The sequence below is a fragment of the Triplophysa rosa genome, linkage group LG2, assembly GCF_024868665.1.
Source record: "Triplophysa rosa linkage group LG2, Trosa_1v2, whole genome shotgun sequence".
Classification (NCBI taxonomy): Eukaryota; Metazoa; Chordata; class Actinopteri; order Cypriniformes; family Nemacheilidae; genus Triplophysa; species Triplophysa rosa.
Window position 1 is genome coordinate 18837221 of NC_079891.1, and position 12040 is coordinate 18849260.

Consider the following 12040-nt stretch of genomic DNA (forward strand, 5'->3'; position numbering starts at 1 on the left):
GCTTTTGTTAGAGATAAATATATTCTAATGACAAGTAAATTTAGCATGCTTCCTGTGTCTTTTCTGTTTTGTATTGCTTCTGCGTGTTCGTTTTTGATAAAGTCAATTCATGGAAAATTTCATTATCTACATTTATGTGTGTGTCTGCATTGTAGCGTTGCTATGGACAAGTTAGGAAATATGTGCCTGTCAAACCAGTTGAACAGGAGAGAGATGCGAGTTAATGCAGGGTGAGTTCTGCCCTAATGATGTAAGAGTTGTGTTCCTCTAACAGGTACATTACAGATAGAGAGAGATTATTTAGCTGAGGTAGGTACAATCCTGATCCTCTTCAGACGGAATACTTATGGCATACACACAGGTATGAATCCTTTAAAACCTTTTGTAATGTAATGTCACAAAATGTTTTTAACAAATATTGAAAGGTCACAGATATGAACATTTCCTTATCAGGAGAATGCTTATATCATATTTGTGGACGTTGTGTTAACAAGGGATGTTTGTTTGAATGTAGAGTGATTAGAACTACAATTACATTCAGATGTTGATGTTACAGATGTGTTGTGTTCTGAGTGACCCTTAGGGTTTTTATTGTTTTCTAATGTTATAATTACATGCAGCTTGCATTGTATAAAAAATGTTAGCAGAATAAGTTACAGAAAGAATTATCTGAGGTGTATACATGTGACTAGTGAGTGATTCACTGTTTTATAAAAAACATGCTTCAATTAGATGCTGTGACCTTTTAGAGAGGACAAGATCTGAAAGAAGCACCGATTCTGTACATCAGTTTTGTATTGGTAAAAACAACTGTCTTTAATATCAAGCTTAAAGTGTCTTCATACTGTATGTTTTCAGCAGGCATCCAGGCACATAAAAGTGTCTAGTTTCATTATGAAAAATACTCAAAATGGCATGAACTTTGCAATTGTGGGATGATTCACGTCATTCTTGCATGATTTGAGAACATCTTAGGTCAATAAAAGCCTTTCAAAGTCATTAACTATTTTGCAAATTTAGCCCCGGTTTCACAGACAAGGCTTAAGACTAGTCCCAGACTAAAATGAATTTTGAGCTGTCTTAACTGAAAATAACTTGCCCTGACATATCTTGCAATATGTCAGTACCATTGTTTTGTCTCAAGATGCACATCAGTAATGCTTTTTTCTAAGGCATTTTAATAAAAGCGACTCAAATAGCCTAAATTAACTAAGGCATAGTCCTGGCTTAGGCTAAGCCTTGTCTATGAAACTGGGCCTAAGTTTTTTTATAGTAACCATAAAAACGCAGAAGTGTATTTATTCATAAACTATAAACTAAAGGTTTTAACTAGGTTTTGAACACAATAGCTTCAGATTTCAGTTGTACATTGGCATGTTTGTACAGGGTCATTTTAATACGCATTTGAATATGGAAAATGTGCATCACTCACACATTTTTTAGGCTAGACCACAAGAATGAACTGCTCAGTTTGCTGCAGAGCAAAATAACACTTCCTTTACATTACTGTGTTGTAGACTGTGCGAGTTTGAGTGAGTGCCTCTTATATTTTAGTCCTAGGTGGTCTCAGACAAATTATTGAAGTTGGAAAATGCAATTTGTTGTCGTGCCTGATGTTTTTGTTAACAAAACCTAATAAAAAAAAACACATTTTAAAAGAAACAGAAATATTAGAAGAATATTGTCATTAACTCCACAACAAAGTAGAAGTCTAGAATATAAGACTATGAGTCACAAATGTAGTTACAATTCATATGAACTCTGACTGGCAGTAGTTACTGTATGTAACTGTTTATGTAATAGAAAGGACTCTATAGGGCCGGATCCCAACAAAGACAGTTCATTAAAGCCACAATGAAACCAAACCAAGAACCCACCCAGAAGACACATACATTAAAATAGCAATACCAGACAAAAAAACAGGGCAGACACAAGGGTTTAAATTCACAAGACTATCAAGGGCTAACTAGACACACCTGGGTGAAACTATTAACAAGAAACTAATAAACAAAGGCTGCGCCCGAAAGCTTCAAAATATACTTCGGAGGCAGCATTCCAAGGCAGGAAGGCATCAAGGCATGTCTGAGTCCAATATTTGCTTTACTTCAGGGGTCCCCAGGTTTGGTCCCGGGAATAAGCCCTCCAGGAATAAGTTTGGGGACCCTTGCTTTATGAGAAACTTCCATCTGGTTGATTTTTAAAGACAGTGCAGATGTATCCTTCACTGCCTTCGATGTCCCACAGTGCTGTGTGTACAGTACATGCACGAGGAAGGGGATTGGTCGAGCAGGATTGAGCTCGAAATAATAAATAAAATTAAATGGAGGAAGAGAAACCGGTTGGAGCACAATTTTGGATAAATGTAAGTTTAATTTTCACTTTCAACAATTTTTGTTTGCATTTCTAATGAGAAATTTGTATTGTAGTTTCCAATTATATTGTTGGTTGTTAAAAAGACGCTCCCTATTTAAAATTCAAGTAAAATTTTGTGCGCTAACGCTGTCTCCGAAATTATTGCCTGATTAGGCAGCCAGGCAACCAGTCAGCTGCCTAAGCTTTCGGACACGTTCGGCTTTCAGAACTACAACAGGAAACAGGAAATGAACAATATAAACTATTGTAATATCTAAAAAGTCCTCACAAGATGGGGGAACATACCTGTTGACTGGGTTTGTAACCGTTTATTTGATGTGACAGATAACATTGAACTGTTTAAATCTCTGTGACATAACAACCTCTTCTGTAAAAATCTATTTTGTGAATCCAGAATGGGGATCCTCATTATAACTACATGTTGGATCAAAACACGCCACCACCTTCATATCCGGGTATTCAGGCTGCACAAGACCAACCGTACTATATATCTCAACAAATACCCCACACACCTGCACCTAATCTAGTTCAAACAGGTACTGTTGTAACCTGTATTCCCATAGATCTTTAAAAAATATGAAGAGTTTGGTTACAAAATGAGATGACTCCAAAAAAAATAATTATTTCAAAAATCATGTTTTTATTGTGTTAGTTAGCTGTATTTTTTGTTTTAGCTATGATGGCTTAAATCAAAACAAACCAACTGCAGTTTGATTGATATTAATTGGAATGCACACAAAAAAACATGATTTTAGACTATTTTTAAAAACTGAGTTATCTCATTTTGGAAACAAACTCTTCATACGTGTCAAGTAAATTCAATAAATGTCAAATTAACTTATTGTTTAGAGCAAATTGTCATTGTTGCGTCTTTTATGCAGTCCTATCACAGAGTAGAAACTTTTCCTCATCTAGAAGCAAAAAGGGTTTCTATGGAAGGAGTGGTGGCTCTGCCATCATAGTGACACTGCTTGTACTTGCCGTTGGATTTGGAGGTGAGCTTTAATTCCTGTCATAATATTCAAGCTTGTGCTGTCCTGTTCCCAGTACTCTTTTACATATTTTATCATTAAATAGAGCAAATGTTGGGTTTAATTGCCTAGGGAATTCTTCTATTCATCTTATATACAGTATATATACAGTATATATATATATATTCAAATATTTTTTTTCTTTTTATTCAAAGATATAGGCATGTTTACAAATTTACATTTTCCTGCAGTGCGTTATGGACCGTCACTTTTGAATTTCGCAAAAAAAGAGCAAATAACAGACACATGCCCCGCATCAAAAGTCAACTGTGATGGAAAGAAAGACTGTTCTCAAGGCAGTGATGAATCTGTCTGTGGTCAGTGCCAATCACATTACAATTACACATCAATATAAAATTTTGTATAAGGTCACAGTATATTTTATAATCTGATTCAGAAATTATATATGGTTCATATTCTAACAGCATATATAAAAACAATAAACAGGACAAAACTAAACTACACGATAAATACACACAATAACCAACCAGGACAATGGCAAACACAGGGGTATATACACACAAGACTATCAGAGATAACAAGGCACACCTGGAAACAATCAGGGCAGGGAAGCACAAAAGACTACAGAGACCATGAAACCAGGACTACAAAAACAACTTCAAAATAAAAGACATGAAAAAACACACATAAACCTTACATTATCCCCCCTCATAAAGGCGACTCCAGATGCCCAACAAAAGAGTCCCAACAATATAGGAGGGTGGATTAGTGGAGATGGAATGGGGGAGGGATGGATGGCCAGGCCCGTGAAGGGGGACATGGCTTGGGCCGTGGAGCAGAGGCGGACCTGGGCCGTGGAGCAGAGGCGGGGCAGGCAAGGCTGGAAGCCTGGGCGTGGCAGGCAGGGCTGGACGCCATAGATTTGCGGGGACCACCTTGACAGAGGCACTGAGCACTGTATAATCCAGGGCGGCCATCTTGTCAGTGGCCTCTGGAACGGCAGCCATCTTGTCAGCAGCCTCCGGAACGGAAGAGCAGTGCACCACCCAGACACACCCCAAGGCAGCAACCACCACCGGCAGAGTAGACTCCAAGGGCAGAGCTTCAGGACCAGCTGCCTCTGGGACCACCGGACTTGGGACCACTGGAACACTAGCCAACCACACAGACACCAGTGGAGTGTCTGCCAAACTAGAGATAAGACACCTGAACCACGAACCAGCCATCCTGTGAGCGGACTCCGGACTGGCGGCCATCTTGGCTGGTGAATCTGGCTCGGCGGCCATCTAGGCTGGTGAATCTGGCTCGGCGGCCATCTAGGCTGGTGACTCTGGACTGGCGGCCATCTTGGATGGTGACTCTGGACTGGCGGCCACCTTGGCTGGTGACTCTGGACTGGCGGCCATCTTGGCTGATGACTCTGGACTGGCGGCCATCTTGTGAACATGCTCTGAGCTGGCGGCCATGTTACAAGCGGCTTCTGGCTTGGAAGGGTTCCAGGGCTGGCCCGACTCCTCGTCCAGCGGAACTTGAGGCCTACCGCCCCCCCAAAAAAAATTTAGGGACGGCTTCCTCTTCCATCTGGCCTACAGTGAAGGGGGATCCATTCAGCCGCAGTCTATGTATTGCTCCAGAGACCAGTGTGGGACATGAGGTGGCATTAACTGAGAGATTTCCTTACAAAGCCCAAAATAAAAAAATGTCCAACGCTACCTCATTAAAGTTAACTTGGTTGCTCAGTTCAACAAAGTCGCTCACATAGTCCTCAATTGTTCCATGGCCTTGGCATAGACATAACAAACGTGCTGATAGATCCATAGTTGTGGTTGGTTATTCTGTATGTATTTATCGTGTAGTTTGCTTTTGTCCTGTTTATTGTTTTTGCCTCGTCTTGCCAAGTTCATGTTCCCGTTTCATGTTTTGGATTTATTAAACATTTGTTCGCTGTATTTAGATCCATTTTCCCATTTTTACTTTGTGTTTCTGGACTGCACGTTACAAGAAAATGCGTAAATGTACACAGCAGTACAATGATATGCCTTAAATCTTTGTTTCTTTCTATAGTGCAGTTAGGAAACGCAAATGAATTGCAGGTCAAGACCTCTAAAACTGGAAGTTTCCTTCCTGTTTGTGCAGTGGGCTGGAGTAAGAGCATAGGTGACCAAACCTGCAAACAGCTTGGCTTTAAAGAGTAAGTGTAACACATACTCATGAAGCTATATACTGTAGGTATTTAAAGGTATATCTCACATATTGTATTGTAGATGCCATAATTTTCAAGCTAAGATAATGAAATTCACTGCAGTTCCCTGTGTCTAACATTGATCACTGTGATGTATGTTGGTTCTGGAACAATATATCTTAAACATAGCTTGTCCTTAAAATTAGAGAAATAATAGGGTGTTACAAAAAGTATCTAAGCCTAAACCTAACATCCCTGATTTTGTCGCCTTGGAATTTTTTTCTTGGAAAGGTTTTGGGCAGTTTTGAGAGTTTTTGCATTCCAGTTGACCTAGTAAATAAAACCTTTTCTTTTCTAAAAACAAGTCCCAAAATGTTCAAAATGTAATCTTTTTTATACATTTTGATGTCTGTGAACACACTTCTGTAACAAAGAGCCTCACATTACACCAACTGTCACATTGCACATAGTTAAGAATACAATATTTTTATTTGTCTGTATGCTTTACAGGAGTTTTGAAAATGGTGTTGTGCCAACCAGCTTGTCCCTTGTTCAAAGTGTGAACAATGGCCAGTTTACAAACACTATCCAGGGGAGCGTTGTGAGCAGGTACTGTAAAATACAATATACTATAATCTTAAAGTAAAAAACACAAGTTTAAACTACTAAGAACAAAACTATCCAATAAAATAGAGATTAATCTATATCAATCAGTGAAAAGATAGAAAAAATAATCTATTCTACATCTTTCTGTAGAAATTTATTCATAAATATATTTATAAAATAAGTATGATTGTGAGGGTGCATTAACAGATGAAAACTGACTTTTTAACCAATTCTTTGGCTCTCTCAACTATTGAACAGCACACTTTGTTGTTTTAAGGCAAAAATACTGAGTTCTGATATAGAACACAATCCAGCATACACACCAAGTTCACAAAACGTAACTTCTATACTTCTATAACTATACTGTACAATCTAGAAAAGGTGTAATTAGATTAGGAAAATGTAAAATAAGTGTAAAATGTGTATTAAATCAGTGTATATGTACCTATACAATCGGTGTATGTGTAGATATGGTAAGTCACAAGTCTATTGTGTATGTAACTAATTCCGTTTTATTTTAATTGTAGTCAGCAGTGTCCTGATCAGAAGGTTGTGTCTCTGCGGTGTAGCGGTGAGTGCTTTGCCCTACTGCATGCTATTGCTACAAAACAATGATACTACTGTATCTGTGTCTAAACACTCTCTTCCTCACTCTTTCCTTTCTGTCTCTTTTCAGACTGTGGAAAACCACCAACTGACACAAAGATCATTGGGGGAGCTATGGCTGCTAAAGGTCAATGGCCATGGCAGGCCAGTCTTCATTTCAGGCGCTCTCACATATGCGGGGGAACTTTGGTGGCCCCGGATTTCATTCTTACAGCTGCTCATTGCTTCCCCCAGTCAGTATACACATTACTTTATACAGAAACCTTTATACTATGTGTATATATGAAAGTGAACATACATAATGAATAAAAATTGCTTTAATTTCTATTTGATAGAGACATACCTGGCATCCTGGAGCTTAGTAACTGGCGAGTGTTTGTTGGTTTGGTGTCCCAGCTCAACCTTCCCAACCCATATTACCTAAAGCAAATTATTCTACATGAAAACTACAACACTCGGACGAAAGACAATGACATTGCCTTGCTAAAACTGGAGACATCAATCAGTGAGTTTCTATAAACACACTCTCCCACAGGATAAATGAGCAGGGTCAATTGTATCCCTGCGGTTACAGGAAGAAAATATGTATATATTATCTGTAAATATATTCAATAATTTAACATATATTTAAAAATTTATAGAATAATACATTGTTAATATATAGCAATATTAGAATATATAATATAATACATAAGGAATTCACTTTTCATATATTGAAAAATATACGCACTTGTTTCCAATATATGGAAATGTACAATCTTAAAAACAAGGGTGCTTAAAAGATTCGTCACGGCAATGCCATAGAAGAACCATTCCACCTTTTGAAGCACCCTTTCTTAAAGAGTGAATTATTTAATATAGTATAGCCTATTCCCATAAAGATTGTTCCTACAATGTTGATTGCTTCGGCTTGTGTGTTGTTAAAGGTAATATACATCCAATCTGCCTGCCTGTGACTGGCCAAACCTTTCCTACTGGCATGCAGTGTTGGACAACTGGTTTTGGACTTACTCTAGAAGGCGATAGTATGTATATGTTTTCTGGGGATTTTTGTGTGTATGTGTGTACCTGTGCATGCTTTATAATGCTGGTCTCATCCCCACTGTTGCAACTGTGTGTTTGCAGGCAGCAGTTCCCCTACTTTGATGGAAGTTGCAGTGAACTTGATTGACAAATCTACGTGCAACGCAGCTGCTGCTTACGGTGGAGCTATCACTGGGAATATGCAGTGTGCGGGAGTTCTAGCGGGAGGAAAAGACTCCTGCCAGGTTAGACAAGTTCTCACAGAAAAAACCCACGCACGCTCTTGTCGCGTGGAAATGCTGCCACCTTTTGGTAACATAGTATATTGCAGATTTTTAACATTTGTTGCTCAGCTCACCGCACCGCTGCTTTCTTTCTTTTCTTTTTCTCCAGGGGGACAGTGGGGGTCCACTTGTGTGTAAGGCTGATGATCGTCGCTGGTATCTCACAGGTGTAACAAGCTGGGGAATTGGCTGTGGAAGGAAAAACCTTCCAGGTGTTTATACTGACGTAGAGCGCTTTTTACCCTGGATACACAGCAAGATGCAGGTAAACGCATAGCAACATACAGTATATATTAATATTATAAACGCGTATGGCGATACAAATAAAGCCTTTGCTATTTATTACAATTACATATGATTAAAGTAACAAAATAAGACGTTTTTTTACGGCTAATTGTCATTTTTTAATGGCATTTTCTATATCTGTCTTTCTCAACGTTTTGAATTGCAGATAGCGCGACCATGACCTTCATGATCAAGAAGAGCAAATGACTTTCGACCTTGTGCACACATTAAAAAAAACTTTTACTATTATTTATACAAAATAGTTCATCTTAAAATGAAAATTCGCTCATCACTCTCATGCCATGCCAAAACTTTAGGACAGAGTTTAGAACGAGAGTAGGTGATGAAAGAATTTGAATGTTTATGTTGTATCTTGTTTTCCATTATTTAAAGTTTCTTTTGTGATCTGTTTTAACACTTCATAATTTTGTAAATAAAGAAATCATTCTGAAGATGTTCTTATAAAAATAAAAAATTGGACACAAAAAATGTGTTGATTATTATGTTTGTTTTATAGTAGCCTACATTTTGGTGTAACAGGACCAGAATGCAATACATTTGACGGGGTACAAAACTCAATAAAATAAACATGTAAACAGATTACAGAGGAGCTTTTTAACATGACTATCATATTTATTTGCAGGTTTGGTTGTTCATCAATAGTTTCAGTGGTTACCAAGACAATTAGGAATCTCAGAGTGTATGCATGGAATTTAACACTTGATCCATTCATATTGCTCTCTGAATCCCTTTAAACCTAAACTTACGATTAGATGTGAGGTCACTATTGCACTGGATATTGTGTTACATAGAAAGATCAATGTCATTCTCTGTATTTACTGTATAGACATTTGAACAGCATATTGAACTAAAGTCCCATACAGTAATGGAGTAGGCAGTAAAGTTTATATTTGTGTTTAAGCTAAAACTTTAACAAATCGGTATTGTCCATTAAGAAAAAAAATTATCTTGAAAAGAATGCTGACCCTTGTCATAAACTGGGGAAAATACTCACATAACCCCTTTTTATACTGAGATTTATATTTTAACTTGTGATAGAGTGCAATCTCACACCAGTTGTTTTTTGACAGCAGAAAGCAGAGATTAAAAGACTCTACTTTTATTTGATAATAAATAATAACTCTTAAAAATCTGTTATAATTATCTGCTAAAAGGATTTTCTCTTTCTAAATTAGAGTGATTCGTTATGTATTTACACTTTTTCATGTGTTTTTCCAGGAAACGACAAATTAATTCTTAACTACCCACTGAAACAGAACTAACAGAAAACTGGAACCTCACATACTGTATCTATTCAAAAGCTCGAATTAATTTGTTAATTATAATTTTAGCATGAATAGTCTACTTTACAAAATGTTTATTTCAAAATAGTTTCAAAATAAGTTTTGTTTGTCAGCTTTTATCACATTGTCTGGCCTTTCAGATTCTGAATCTGTCTCTCATGGTCCTGCTTGTTTCTTGATGAGTTGAAAGACCTTGTCAGCTGACTGCAAGGTTACTTTCACCAATGCTTAATGGTTAGATATTAAGAATGCCCTAAAGGCTTTTGTGTGCCTATTTTGAAGTTTACTGGATAAGACAGGTCAGTGGGAAGGGTTTGAAGGTTATTAATTTGCCAAACACATACTTCTTTCTCTTTTTCTCTCTCTCATTTTCTCTCGCTCACTCTCCTTTCTGTACCTCTCACTGGTGTGTCAACTGTTACATCAGTAACAAATCCACCATAAGAGAGTCGAAAGAGCTCAAGTCCTCTCTCTCACATACATATAGTTGTGGAATTATCAACTCTGAGAACTTGGACCATTGCTACCAACGATGGGAGTGGGTAAGTTTATTTCAACTTTAAACATTTTTAGTAGGACAAAATAAAAGAATGACTTTCTAAGTAACATTTGTATGTAAACTTTGGAATATTTCAAACAAACGATAGGATATTTACCATATATAACCTGATGCCCTGTGTGTTTTCTTTTAAGAACAACCTGAGTATTCTGATGCTGATTTCACATATGGTAAGAATGTCTGATAGTTACACTTGTTTATGCTAACTGATGACTGTAAAACAAGCTCACATTTCAAAGCTCACATGAATGTATTGATTTGAGTCTGGACACTATTCATTCACTGCCATCTTATATCACATTATACTCACTACTGGGCAAAATATTGTTAAAAGAACCTGCTTTAAAACACATGAATTATTTAGAAGTACTGCTATCCGTTATGAGAGGGAGAGATTCTATTGAATCTCTTCTATTCCAATCTAATCTTTGCTTCTATTGAAACAAAGTCTTACAATATCACGAGGTGTGGGTTTATGTTGTTTGTGATCATCTATGTATGTGCTCACTAGATTATGAATTAATCAGAAGAGGTGGGCTGATCTTTGCAGCTGTTTTGTTCTGTTTGGGCATGGCAATCATTTTTGGTAAGTACGGTGACTACATTTTTGCAGTCCCAAAAAATCTTCATTCCTCACCTGCAAGCACTAATAGGCATATATGTGTACAGTATATGTATATAGCCTACTTCTATTTATGATCATATCTTTTCTTCTGGTAGGCAAAAAACTCAAGTGTGGAAACAAAGCAGCTAAGTAAGACACAATATTAAACACACACTCACAGAGAGAGAGAGAAAGAGAGAGACGGTAATTAATTGATGTGTCTTCTCTGTAGGCATGAGGACAATGGTGAACTATGACATCTCCTTCATTAACCTACACTGTAAGCAAGCACACATGTTTTAATGTTTTTGAAAATTCATCATTCTATTCAATGTAACTGCTAAATGCAGATTACATTATTTTTTCCAGTTATTATTGTCTGTGACAATATGCATTTGAAGGTCATTTGTATAGGTCATAGTAAATGTTTTAAAGAGTTGATTTATCTTGCTGTTTGATTACTTTTTTCTGCAACAGATAGCCTGTTACAAAATGTTTTGAATATCTTAATGTGCAAATTATTTATTACAATAATTTGACCCATGCAAGCACAGTTGGGTCAAACAGATGAAGGGTGTGTTGATGGTAAAGATTCCTGTTTTATTCTACTTCTAAATGCATTTTCTTTATTCTGTCTTCTGCAGGTATGGGGCACATCATGAAATTATTTTACCAATGGTGGTCATGATTTTATGATCACTTGAGGTAAAAATACATGTAGATTTTTTTCTAATGAGCATTGTTACTTTCTAACAATTGATAAGATGTTTGTAGCTACACCATCACAATAAACATGCTGTCATCCTAAAACGATGTGTCAAATTGTCCTTTCTGTGAAGATCACTTAATAATTAATTATATTTTATAATTATTAATCATTATAATTATATGATATATTTTTAATTATTTATTCACCCTCATGTGGTTAAAAATCTCTGTATGACTCTTTCTTTTGTGGAACACAAAAGACGAGGTTTTAGACATGTCTTAGTGGTTTTGTGTCTGTTCAATGAAAAACCAGTGGGGCGGTGGGTCAGTGATGTTTGGTTACCAGCATTCTTCAAAATTTCTTTTTTGTGTTCTGCAGTAGAAAGAAAACCATACGTTTAAAGTGACACGGTGAGTTAATGATTAAAGAATGTGCATTTCTGGATGAATTATCTTTTTAAGATTTGTGGACATTTTCTCGAGTTGTCATTATACCAGCAGGCTACTCTATATA

General features: G+C 36.9%; 2 protein-coding genes across 6 annotated transcripts; both read left to right on the plus strand.

Annotated features, from left to right (window-relative positions):
• The first annotated feature begins 237 nt into the window (after positions 1-237).
• tmprss13b (transmembrane serine protease 13b) lies at positions 238-8858 on the plus strand. 5 transcript variants are annotated; one of them, XM_057328064.1, is made up of 14 exons: positions 346-361; positions 2110-2362; positions 2768-2909; positions 3255-3368; positions 3560-3721; positions 5430-5556; positions 6058-6156; positions 6681-6724; positions 6830-6992; positions 7095-7264; positions 7686-7784; positions 7885-8027; positions 8176-8331; positions 8518-8858. In XM_057328064.1, the coding sequence occupies exons 2-14, from the start codon at positions 2321-2323 to the stop codon at positions 8530-8532; spliced, it is 1476 nt and encodes a 491-aa protein (XP_057184047.1). In that variant the 5' UTR covers positions 346-361; positions 2110-2320; the 3' UTR covers positions 8533-8858. The 5 variants fall into 5 exon arrangements, with proteins under 5 accessions (XP_057184052.1, XP_057184047.1, XP_057184075.1 ...); XM_057328069.1 differs by lacking the exon at positions 2110-2362 and having other exon boundaries at positions 238-361; XM_057328092.1 differs by lacking the exon at positions 346-361 and having other exon boundaries at positions 370-2669.
• A 909-nt stretch (positions 8859-9767) lies between these two features.
• fxyd2 (FXYD domain containing ion transport regulator 2) lies at positions 9768-11617 on the plus strand. The gene is made up of 6 exons (XM_057323890.1): positions 9768-10197; positions 10349-10384; positions 10726-10800; positions 10935-10968; positions 11051-11098; positions 11463-11617. Exons 1-5 carry the CDS (start codon positions 10188-10190, stop codon positions 11073-11075), a joined length of 180 nt encoding a protein of 59 aa, XP_057179873.1. The 5' UTR covers positions 9768-10187; the 3' UTR covers positions 11076-11098; positions 11463-11617.
• Positions 11618-12040: the final 423 nt, after the last annotated feature.

Coding starts and splice junctions, on each gene's coding strand:
- tmprss13b (XM_057328064.1), top strand. CDS start 2,321: ATGGAGGAAGAGAAACCGGTTGGAGCACAATTTTGGATAAAT. Junction 3,369..3,559: donor ACTTGCCGTTGGATTTGGAG/GTGAGCTTTAAT, acceptor TTTTATTCAAAG/ATATAGGCATGTTTACAAAT. Junction 8,028..8,175: donor GAGGAAAAGACTCCTGCCAG/GTTAGACAAGTT, acceptor CTTTTTCTCCAG/GGGGACAGTGGGGGTCCACT.
- fxyd2 (XM_057323890.1), top strand. Junction 10,801..10,934: donor GGGCATGGCAATCATTTTTG/GTAAGTACGGTG, acceptor TTCTTCTGGTAG/GCAAAAAACTCAAGTGTGGA. Junction 10,969..11,050: donor TGTGGAAACAAAGCAGCTAA/GTAAGACACAAT, acceptor TCTTCTCTGTAG/GCATGAGGACAATGGTGAAC.